The sequence below is a fragment of the Impatiens glandulifera genome, chromosome 1, assembly GCF_907164915.1.
Source record: "Impatiens glandulifera chromosome 1, dImpGla2.1, whole genome shotgun sequence".
Lineage (NCBI taxonomy): Eukaryota > Viridiplantae > Streptophyta > Magnoliopsida > Ericales > Balsaminaceae > Impatiens > Impatiens glandulifera.
Genome location: NC_061862.1, coordinates 112,100,448 through 112,112,969, shown reverse-complemented (window position 1 = coordinate 112,112,969; position 12,522 = coordinate 112,100,448). Strand labels below are relative to the sequence as shown.

The following is a 12,522-nucleotide window of genomic DNA, read 5'->3' as shown; positions in this document are numbered from 1 at the left end:
TTCAATAACAACTTGTTAGTTAGTGACTTTGTCATGTACAAAGCCTCTAATTTCGACCACAGACCGATTGCGGTATCTTCATCTGATACCTCAGTAATCACTTCATCAGCTAGACAGAGTAAAATCGTTGAGTGTGCCTTCTCTTCCAAGACCTCAAGCTCAGTAGTGATTTTACCAGAGGAAGACTCCTTTGCAGGACCTGCAACTATCTTCGCATTTTCCTTCGACAATGGTGCCCAAACGCCTTGTTGTTTAAGCAAGGCTCGCATTTTGATCTGCCATAGACCAAAACTGTTGCGCCCTGTGAATTTTTCGATTTTCAGATTCATTGAAGACATTCTCTCGCCAGAAAACAAATAGTGATAATCTGATCGGATCTAACCCGCTCTGATACCAATTGTTGTGCGCAATGCAAGAAAATGATGAACAATGAAGTGTGGAAATAAACAGATAAAGAGAGATTTCTAATTGTCAAAAGATAAAGATAAAACAGATTACAGCAAAAGAAATAAACTACGCCTATAAAAATGCTGAAAATAAGAAACGTAAATACTAACTTAATTTTGCATAACTGTAGAATTAAATGTAATATTAATTCCTATACTAAAGGCAGATCGTTACAAGTATAGTATAACTACATTTAAATTTATTAAAAATCGACTAAATTCAATCCTCGGTCAACCCTAAGAATAATACTAGTAAAAACTATAAATTAATTACGACTTCAAAATCTCGAACCTTATTTCCCGATAAAATACACCATATAATGAGCACATGTCACTAAAGGTTATGTCCGGAAATAATTAATTAATAATGGTATTAAAAAATGGTTGTTATTCATATTAAACAATATTACATTTATAGTTGATAATATCCATCACTAGCTAGTTATGATTCATCAATAATGATAACTTTTGAATACCATCATTATTGATCGTCAATTATTTTTGGATTGAAAAATTGAATTATTTGTATGTTTGTGTTAATTAAAAATATTATTTGTGTATAATGACAAATCATTTACATAATAAAGCAAGATAATAAAACAAAAACCCAATAATGTATTGGTAATCCTTAATACATGATAACTGAGCTTATCAATAGTGACCCGGACATATCAAATTCTAGGGAATTCATTAATTTTTTTATTATTTATTTATGAAAATAAAGTAGAAATAATAAATGTCACATAACAATTAAAATCTATTACTTGTCAAATAGGGTAGAAAGTCTGTATTGTATATTGCATTTAATATACAATATTAATAGCAAACACAAATATTTTAATATTAAAATGCTCAAGGGTTCTAATAATAATAATAGAGATTTTGACCTCAATATATATAAATAAAAAAACATATGATTTGAGCAAACTTTAATCCATTGTGGCCCAATACTGAATGGATGCCCCATTTTGCTGGGAAAACAAATGGACCACCCAGAATTTATGGTTGAATCCCCCACTTCCATCTACTTAACTAACTTTCTAAATTGTTAAGATATTCTTGGATTTGGTCATATATTTATATTGATTTATCTTCTTATACTTCAATTTCGAATAAAATCCAATCTTGAATACTCTTACAATCATAATAAATATTATTTTGAGTTTTAATAATACCTGTTGCACATTACAAAATCTATTATAAGTTAATTATTTGAATTTTGAAACATAAATCATAATTTTCGTGATCAATATAAAAAGAAGATCTATCACTGTAGTATATAGTAGTTCATGGTTATAATTTATATTTTTTAACATGAAGATAGTGAATTTGATTAAAAAAAATATTATACAATTTCCCCATTTTCTAGTAGTGTCATATTTTTATACTGCCTATATTAATCAAATCATATTAGTTAATTTAAAAATCACTATTCAATTTCATTTGAAGTGCTCAAAGTTTAAGTGGGCCATAATAATAGAGTGTTATGCTAGTTTTTTTAATTAAAAAAGTGTTAAATTTAAATTAGACTTGTATAATTGTATTAGGTTTCAACATTCCCGAGTTTTGGACTGCGGTTGCCCAGCCTCTATAGTAAAATCAACTTTAAAAAAAATAAAAAAATCAATTTTAATTAGATTTAACCTATGACCAAATAAAAATTATAAGTTTTTATCTTAAACCACAATGTTTAAAAATATAATAAAACCTGATATGTCCCGAGGAATGTGTTACTTTGGGATTGCTAAGCTTACCGAGAACAACAAGTCCATGATATGTTTAAACTATTAATTTTTTTAACCAAGTACAAAATATAAACAATACCAATTTAAATAATTTGTTTATTAAACAAATAGGTAAAATTAAGTTTCTATATATGTAAAATATCTTTTTACACCGTTACATTAATTAATATATTTAAAGTGTAGATGAAATCGATTATTTTGATAAACTAAATATATTTATTATTAAATAAGAAATGTTTGTTGTTTGTTGTTTGTTGATTGACTTGTCCTAATAAGGCCTTCGAGAGTAGTCAGGCTTTAGGAAGAGGGTGAGCCTATCTAATACAGAAAGGCCCAATCTTATAAGAATTGGGCCCAAATGCTTTTCAGAACCAGGCCTGTAAACTTCATGAAGATTGAAGAACACAAAATAATGAGAAGAGAAGACAAAGCTATCTTTGCCTGTTATCCCTGACTGACTGACGATCTCCTCTTTCCTCTATCCCTTTGTAGATTATGTATCTTAATTGTGTGTCTACGATACGCACAGGTCTAACTTTAACTTGTACATCTGTTGTAATTCGGAACGATCATGGAAAATCATGTCGAAAGCTTAGAAACAAGGTACTACGTCCAATTTTGTTTCTGTTTTTTCTTTAATTTAGACCGGATGATGGAATCCGAGGGATGTGGAGGAGGATTCAAATATAAAATTGGTATTTTAATTAGCCTAGCGAATGATAGTAGTGAAAGTGCGTACACAAGATATAATTCAATGATCAAGTGTTTGAATTCTTCATATTTGTCTAATAAATGTCTGAGATTTGTGTTGAAAACTAACCCTCTTGTTAAAAATTTGAACTTGAGTCAAAATCATGCTGAACTAATTTTTGTACATTTAAGGACAGTTATAGTGAAGTTCTTTCATATTTATCCAAGTTGTTCACTGATTCTATTGTTTGTGGTTTTTAGGTATGGAGAATATTGCATGCGGCATGGAGTGTCACCTAATTGGGCAATATCATCAGCATTTAGTAAGGTATGGTTTGGTTACACAATATTCCGACCTTCTGGTTAAGTTTTCTAGCAAATTACCTCCCATTCACTGACTTCTCCAACATTATGATATGTGGACACTGCCCCATAAAAATAGTTTGTTTTAGTTGAATTTCTATCTCAAATTGAGATTACAATTTGTTCCTTCCATGAATAAAATTGAAAAGATGGCTAGAGGGTTAATTACAAGTTATGCAACTTTGATATCGTTCTATTTGCAGAATTTATTTCCTTTGTCATACTTATAAGAGATGCTATATTTCCAGGATTGGATTTCATATTTGAATGAACCTTGTAGTAATCGTAAAAAAGTGGGTTGTGCCATAGTTCGCACCTGCACGTTCAGTTTTTAAGTAAAAAGTGGAACTAGCTTCAAGTATATTCAAGTTGATGTTGATTGTCATTATTGTGTTAAATTATCATCACGTCTTCCAATTCATCCTTTATTATGGTTATTTGTTTCAAATTTTTTTTCTACAAAATGGGTAGTGTCATGTTCTACTACTAATTATCTGGTAGCCATGCTTTCTGTTCTGTTCATGTGCATTTCCTTTATTGAATCGATTGAAGGTAAATTGTGTATTGCTTGATAAGAACAAACACTAAATTGTAAAAAATCTTATGGTGACCTGCCTATTAGCGTTAATATTATGAAAAGAACTGATGCTCTCAGCATCTGTACTTTTTGATCAGGCTGATGCTCAGAAAGTAGGCAACCAACGTGACAACTTTGTCATCTTATTGGACAACCTGACAGAAACTGATATCATTCCACTCATTGATATCTTCCTGGAGATGGACGCTTGTGAAATTCAGGAAGTTGATATATTCCAGGATTCCACCACATGTATTAGTCATAAACTTGGGGTGATTAAAGTCCAGGGCATGTCATTTGGGAAGGAATTTCTATGGTATGTGATTTTTTTCCTTTGACTTTGCGATATGTGTTGAAAGTTGTATAGAGAAAAAGCGTTGTAATCTTTATTCACAATAGAGTTTGTTTAAATGCAAGTACATATTTGAGGATATGCTTATCTTCTTACAAACAAGGAATATCTACTAGGATCAATACAAGTAGGTAGAGATAAATACTAAACTCTAATATTTATCACTTTAAACTATTTAATTGTTAATATGATAATTATCTAATTAAACAACTAATTAAGGAGCACTATCTGTACTCTATGGGCTTGTTCGTTTATGGGTTATTACTTATTAGGGATATTCCCAAATAAATAACCTTGTTCGTTTGGGATTATAAAAAAGTGGATTATTTGAAGTTATTTGGGTGAAAATACATTAGAAGCGTGTCATTCTAGTTCTCCTTAATTCAAAAATTAAATAAAAATACATTAGAAGTAAAAATCTATAATTATTTATTTATTTTTTATTTTTTTCAAAATGATAGAGGATATTTTGATATTTTTGTTGATGATTTGAATGATGTGACTGATTGACGATGAGATGTATAACCCAAAACGAACAAGGCCTCTATGATGCAACTTGCTACACAAGTCCTCAAATTTAGCTCTTGGCTAGGCTTTGTTGAAGACATTTAAATATTGGTTGTTGGTGGACACATAAGTTGCTTGAATTTTCCATCTTCAATCTTCTTGGATAAAATGTGAGTCTATGTGTATGTAGTTAGAGATAGCTAGTATTGTAGTTAATATGTTAGTTAGTCTGTTGATTAGTCATTTAATTAGTTGGTTAGAATAGTAGTATAAATATAAGAAAATATAATCAAATGAGATACGAATGGATGGATATGATGAATAACAATTGTAGTCTTTCTCTCTCAGTTCTCTGAAGCGTCTCATCTCCATTCTTAATCCAGTCTTTATCTCTTCTGACTTCTCCCTCTTCCATTATCTTTCGTCAAGAACCATAACACACATGCTTTGTCTTGTCATTATGAACTAAATTCTTCACCATACTTATGCCAATTGATTATCATATTAAAGACTGATAGTTCTCTATCAATTCCAGTTCCCTTTATTATTTCTTTAGCCACCATTCTTTGTCTTGTCATGATGGCCTTTTGAGCATCCTCATTTAACATTGGGGGCATAAAATTTATAAAGTATGTTACAATGAGAATGTTTCCCGGAAGAGTTTAGGTATATGAGTGGTAAATATTAGAGCTCTAGCAACCTCTAGTAAGTGGTGATTTTTTGTCTGAGATATTCCATTTTGTTGTGGAGTATTTATAAATGATCTAGTGTGGACAATTCCATGAAGGGAGAGGTATGTTTCGAGGTGAGAGCTAAAGAATTCTCTACCATTGTCTGTTTTAAGAAGTTGGATAGGAGTTTTGGATTGAGTTAGAACCATCATGTGAAACTGTTGGAAGATCTCTGAATTATGGAGAAAGGCTGGGTGGTGGGTACCTAATAAACTTTAGGAAAGACATTTGTAGTGTATTTAGCAAGCTGACATTTTCTTCACAATAAGAAGAATGTGAATCATTATTAATAAAGAGTTCATGAAACAATTTTGCTTAATAAAATAAGTTAGGATGTCCTAGGCGAAAATGTAGACATAACATCTTGCCTAGTATTGACTAAAACTGACGAAAAACACTTTGAATAACTAGAATTTTGAGATGTAAACACCTGAAACTGATTAGCACTACCAATCTCCTTCCTCGAAAAACTCAAGAAGCAGGACTAAAGTTAGCCTGCAGTTGTAGTCTCAACAAAGCTTTCTGATCGTTATTAGGTTTTTGTACCAATAACACATCATTCAGATTGTGTGTAATTTTGTTGCACCTTTTCTCAAGACTAGGGGATGGAGATCCATCAACTATTCTCACAAAGATATTTACCTTTTTTTGGACAAAAAATGCATACAACATTTGGATTAACAGTCATGTGGTCGGAGGTTCCAATCAATAATCCAGCCTCATGTTTGTCTTGTCGAGAATATAGATTTGTAAAAGTTATACCTTACTATGCAGGAGTTCAGTGTGAGGTTGATTAGGGTCTGCATTGCTACTAAACCTCTTTTGCAGAGTCCATATGTGCTTTTGCTAAAATCACCTGCATCCTTCATAGTAGCAACAGTAGAGTTTCCCTTCCACTTGTTTGGCTCTCCATGTAGCTTCCAGCACTTCTTGTGTCATGCAGATCCTTCGATTGAGGTATACTCCCCTGTCCCAGTCATCAGTCTTTTCTTGCTTTCTTCTCTCTTGGCTTTAGAGGATACTCCTCTAAGGTTAGAAGTGACTCTGTTGCCATGATTCTTCCCTTAACCTTGTCTATCTATCTCCTTATTCAGTCCATTACGGATTGGAGAAAAAATAGCATCTTATGGAACCCGTGACCTTTCGGTCTCTTAAGCTGACTCTTACCACTGGGCTACCTTGGTGAGGTGCGGAGGGCTGATTTCTAATGTATACTTTGGCATTTTACTCTATTCTGCATTCTATGCTTCTCTTCCCTTCATTTGAGTAAACATTTTTCAAACTGATGCATTGTTTTTACCATCTTCTGCAGGGATCTTTCTCAAAGAGGGTTGGCATGCCAAGTTTTAAACATAAGATCTTCACGCTTGCAGAGACTTAGTATGGTTGGGAGCTTCATGCAGATGCACACACTTAAACTGGATTTCAGCAATTCACTTGTTGTTTTGGGGGAGGAATGTTTTACTTGTATGCCAAATTTGAAGTGTCTTTCATTGTGTGAGACAAGAATCACAAACCTCTGGACAACCGTTGCTGCATTATTGAAGCTCCCTTCTCTAGTGGAACTATGTTTCCAGAATTGCATTTTTTGTGATGAAAATGGGTCAAGTATTATAGTACCAATGGGTGAACAAAATACTAGTTCAGGTCAACCTTCCAATGATAATGATCAGTTAAACATAGAAGTAAGGGACATTGTTAGTGAAGTTCAATGTACATCAGAAGAGGCATGGAATAATACTGAATTTGGTTTTCCAAATAGCCATCAAGAACCTACAGTTCTGGAAACCTCGTCTGGTGTATATTATGGGTTGAATAGGCTGATTGATCTGCAACATCAGGTAAAATATCTTTTAAATCTTGGTTGGTACATAGTGTGTTCTGCATGACTGGTAGGCACTGATAAATTAGTGGATGCCTCTATACAGCTAAAATATGATCCATTTTGTAGTAATGCTCTCCATCTACCTTTTTCTTCTGTTTTTTTTCTTCTTTTGCCATGGATGATGATTTGTGTTATCTTGGTATTCCCTGATTCCATATCCTCAGTATGGTTACATGTAACTTTTTTTTCCTTATCACAGATTTTTCTTGAAGCTTGGAAGATGCAAAATGAAGAGTTCTCAACTTATTCCAGTTCTACACTCATCTCATCTGTTGGGACAAAGAACTATATTTCCAATCATCCTTCACCAATATGCTATGAAAAGTATTATAGAGAATATATGATTGTTTCCTTATCGAACTTGAAGGTTCTGGATAATTTGCCTATCACAAAGATTGAAAAGGATAGAGCATGTAGTATATTCTCTCAGCATTTTGAGTATCTCGCATATAGAAGAAAGAACAGAGAGAATTTAACTAGTATCTTGCATATGCGCGAACTAAGAGCAAAATGTGCAAAATTTGTTAACCAGAAACTAAAACCACATTGCACTTTAGCCAAGTCTCAGTCTTTCTACACCAGGTCTCTGTCTGCTGCAAAATTGGATGCTTCTCCTTGGCCTCTATTGCATCCAATATCTGTTTTGAGCAGCACAGTGGGAAATGATAATAGGAGCTTCCGTCCTAGGCAGTTTGAGTATCATCCTTCTGATCCCAGCCTGATGGCATGTGGTACTCTGGATGGGGAAGTAGTTATCATCAATCATGAGAATGAGAAAATTGTTTGTTACATCCCCTCACTTGGAGCAATGAATAGTGTGCTCGGAATATCCTGGCTCAAAAAATATCCCTCCAAGGTAATCATTCTATTTGCTAGTTATTGGTATCTTAAGTAGCTAGAGAATATTATATTAATTTTTTTTTGTACCTAATATTGCAATGGAGATTTGGAGTGTATTTTTCTCCTTAACTTCAGAATAATCTAAGCTAAGCTTTAAACAGTTTTACATTATCCAATTTGTGAAAAAGTGCTGCAATATAGGCATTTCCATCTGAATCGGGATAGTCCTCTAAATGATTGAACATTAGGGAAATGTGGAGACAACAATCTAGGCAAGTCCACATGTTAGCTTGTTTCACTCTTATTAATGTTGTCTATTTACTTTCATGTATTTTAATATGGGTATTCAGCCCTATCAAAGATATGAGAATTATCCTTCAAATCTCCCATTTCTCAAATTCATCATGGTATCATATCAGTGTTACTGTTCTTGAGCAAAACACATGTCTTCCACATCTTTCACCAATTGCCGGAGTAGCCATTGGTGGAAGGTTCCAATAGTTTTATCTCCACAAATACAAATCCAACTAATCTATTTCCTTTCTAGTGTTTTTTCATCTTATTGAAACCAAACAGTCCCTTTGTTCTTTCCTTCAGCTAGCTACTGGTTTTCCACAAGTTCCACAAATTAACTCTAGGAGGAACTAGCCTAGATTTTTATTACCACAGGAAATGATCACTCAGATCATTAACTTATAATCTTTTTGTTAAGTATGTATTCTTTTGGAGGAGGAGGCGGTGACTGGAGAAAACCTGGAAGTTTATGTGATCAAGATCTGCTATTTTTATTTCTTAAGTTTGTTTACCTGGCTGTACCTTTTCTTATTTGTTAAACATTTGTGCTTGTTCGGTTTAATCCTCTATATCCAGCCAAGTTTTAGCTCTATTCCTCAATTTATACATTTTGGATTTTAAAAAAAAATTATCTTGTTTGATGACTTTCAGCTAATTGCTGGTTCGGACAATGGTTCCCTGAAACTGTATGATATCAAAGATTTAAGAGATGGAAATAGCCATTCTATCAGCCAACCTGAGACCTTTGATGAGTTTGATCAACTCACATCTGTGCATGTCAACTCAACTGATGAATGGTTTCTTGCCAGTGGATACTCACAAGATGTTGCTTTGTATGACATCCAGACTAGAAGACGTTTGCAAATTTTCTCTGACATGCACAGACAACATATTAATGTTGTTAAGTTTGCAAATCATTCTCCATACCTCTTTGCCACTTCTTCATTTGATCAGGATGTTAAGATGTGGGATCTTAGACAAAAACCAACTAATCCTTGCTATAGGGCAACAAGCTCTAAAGGAAATGTGATGGTTTGCTTCTCTCCAGATGATCAATATCTTCTTGTATCAGCAGTCGATAATGAGGTATGTCTAGTTATGGGTGTTGCATGTGTTGGTTTCTATTTTCTACCATCCTGGAATGTTTTAGTACTTATTGGGCTGTTTTGGTCTTCATTTTTTTCTCATTTGGATTATGATTTGGAAAAATCTACATTTGTTATGTCTATCAAAATTAAGAATGATCTAGAAAATAATCTACATGATGATTATAAAAATTTATACCAAATGTAGCCAAAAATACACTATAATCTAAAAAATAGTAACTTGTAAACCAAATGAAGCAAAAATTTACACTATAATCAGGATCAGGATCTTATAAGACACCAGAAAAAAAAAATTTCAATTTTAACTTTGACGGTCGTGCTCGTGATAGCAATTTCCATTTAGGCTCATTTTGTCATCTTGTAATTAGTCTGGATTTGACTTCTCAATCCCACAACAGGTTTATATGCCTTCAGATTTAGACTGCCAAACCCATTTTCTCAGGAAATCACAAAAACAAAGTGAAGAAAATGGTGTTAATTGCATAGGATAGTCAGCAAAAAAGGCAATTTATATCTGATGCTTATAATGAGGAAAATTGGATTTGATACATTAGGCTTGTGTTTGTCTCATTCTTCTGTATTTTGTCAGGTTAAGCAATTATTGGCCGCTGATGGGAGGCTTCATCTAGATTTTAAAATAGCTCCAACTGGGAGTTCCCAAAATTACACGCGTTCTTATTACTTGAACGGAAAAGATTACATTGTTAGTGGAAGTTGTGATGAAAATGTAGTGCGAGTTTGTTGTGCACAAACAGGAAGACGGCTAAAGGATGTAGCACTAGAGGTATACTGTCCTCCCCATAATAACTAGATCATGAATGTTGCGAAATTCTGGATATCTTTCTCAAATGTGGAAACTACAATTCTTTTCCATTTTCTGGTAATTAACTACATAAACAAGCCCTTTCCGTAACCAGAAGAAAAGATGTATTCTTCGCTTCATACCATGTCGGAAGAATTGTTTCTTGCTTCTTAGTGTCTGTATTAGGTGTTTGGTTTGTACTGTTATTTAGGCCTGTCTGATCTAGGATTATTTGAATAACCTTCCACTTCTGATTTATTTTTTTTGTTTATGGAAAATAGTTTTCATTGGCTACAATGATATGATATTTTTCTTTTTAGACCCAGATAATACGAACCTTTCTGATAGAATGAATATGGTCCGGCACAGAAGGATTCAAACCCTTGGGGACCAAAACCCATTCACTTTCAAGATGCCTTGGTGGTGAAATGGTAGACACACGGGACTTAAAATCTCGTGCTAAAGTGGTTATTTTCAAATAACATTGTTTGATTTAGAAAATCGGGTTATTTGGGTAAAAATATGTTATATATATATCTAAGGGTATTTTGGTTGATGATTTGAATGATGAGTTGTTTATTGGAATGGGTTATTTGAAATTAATCTTTTACATCAAATAAGGCCTTACTTTGTCTTTCATAGCCAACTACCATTTGACTGCTACAAGAAAAAGGAAAGCAGTCTCATATTTGGTTGATTATGCAGAGTAAAGGTGCAGGAGTTTCAATGTTTGTACAATCCTTGAGAGGCGATCCTTTTAGAGTGAGTTCTCTACAAGTTCATACTTTGTCTTTCTATCCCTTCCACTCTCTCTCTTTCCTTCTGGCGGAAATATTATAGTTTCTACTTTTCTCAGAAATTCTTCCCATCTTGAGACACTTGAACAACACATTTACTTCTCATCATATTTGTGCTTAAGAGTTGAGTTGTAACAACATGTCTGAATTTGGATATTCACTCAATAAATCAAATAATCATTGTTTAAAACCCGTAGTTTGGTTCATATTTAAGATTTTGAATGTATTTAATGGTGTCCCAGATTTTGCCCAAGAAATTGTGTTTTGTCATTGTAGAGGTTACAACATTGTTTAGTCACTAATTTTGTTTTCTTCTTGCAAAGGAGTTGAAATGTTATCTATTCTTTATGTTCATATAATTTACCATTTGATAGAAACACTTTTATAATCTGTTTTTGTATCAGGATCTAGATCCGGAAACATAAAAAAAATTCTGAATTTGACTATGTTTAGTTTCCAAAGGTGTTTCTGGATCCAGATACACATACAAAAACATAAATGAAAATGTTTTTCAAATGGGGTTTTAAGTTAAAACTGATGATTTCTAACCCCACTATGTAGTTCAAGTGACAAAAGTAGTGACTAAGAGACTAAAATGTTACGGGTTTGATTTCCACTAAGAACGCCTTATATTTCAGTGGGGTCATGACTTTGGGGGGTCGAGCGTTTCAGTGGGGTCATGACTTTGGGGGGTCGAGCTAACTTCCTAAATTAAAGAAAAAAGCAAAAAAACTGATATTTCTGTTTATCTTACTTTTGCTTGCACATCAAAATTGATTTGTGTTCTTCCTGTCAGGATTTCAATATGAGTGTGTTAGCAGCCTATATTCGTCCAAGCTCAAACTCTGAGATAGTGAAGGTGAGTTCCAAGAAAATTGTAAAAGAAAAAGTAAATAAAAGGACCAAAACCTCAAAATGTTGTCATATTTTGCAGGTGAATCTGCTCTCCTCTGCTGAAAATGCTAAAGAATACTCGGATTGCGAGCATATTCGCCCTTTCTATAGTAGGGGAGGTTGATTATAAGGTACAACCTCATGAAACTGTAAATATTCTTCTGTAAATTCCTGCCATCTTAAATTATACTCCTGTCATGATAAATGTATATGAACAGAATGGTTCATGGCCAGGTCAGCTCTCCTTTTCCATTCAAAATAAGGCTGTCCTTATTTGTGTGAAATAATCTTTCTTGGTTCTTGTATTTTCTAAAATTTATTCCTTTTGTTCAGCAGCAAAATGTAGGAATGTCTTAAGTTAGTCTTGGGGCGTAAGTTTTTCAGTGGTTTGGTTTTGTCGGGTTAGTCAGTTTAAGTGTCGATGGTTCAGTTTGGTCGTTGTCTGTTACTCGGTTTGAGTGGTTCAAACTTTGACCCATAAAGTATGTTCATA

At 33.4% G+C, this 12,522-nt stretch overlaps 1 protein-coding gene across 1 annotated transcript; it reads left to right on the top strand.

Annotated features, from left to right (window-relative positions):
• Positions 1-2,622: 2,622 nt before the first annotated feature.
• On the top strand, positions 2,623-12,154 carry LOC124919581. Its single transcript, XM_047459850.1, has 10 exons — positions 2,623-2,794; positions 3,143-3,209; positions 3,920-4,137; positions 6,724-7,252; positions 7,496-8,152; positions 9,082-9,516; positions 10,126-10,320; positions 11,044-11,100; positions 11,932-11,994; positions 12,070-12,154. The coding sequence occupies exons 1-10, from the start codon at positions 2,763-2,765 to the stop codon at positions 12,151-12,153; spliced, it is 2,337 nt and encodes a 778-aa protein (XP_047315806.1). The 5' UTR covers positions 2,623-2,762; the 3' UTR covers position 12,154.
• The last annotated feature ends 368 nt before the right edge of the window (positions 12,155-12,522 follow it).

What these genes read in the sequence shown, in the direction of transcription:
- LOC124919581 (XM_047459850.1), top strand. Translation starts at nt 2,763, where the DNA reads ATGGAAAATCATGTCGAAAGCTTAGAAACAAG. An exon ending in TTTGGGAAGGAATTTCTATG is followed by an intron (nt 4,138 to 6,723) that starts GTATGTGATTTT and finishes CATCTTCTGCAG; the next exon opens with GGATCTTTCTCAAAGAGGGT. An exon ending in TATCAGCAGTCGATAATGAG is followed by an intron (nt 9,517 to 10,125) that starts GTATGTCTAGTT and finishes GTATTTTGTCAG; the next exon opens with GTTAAGCAATTATTGGCCGC.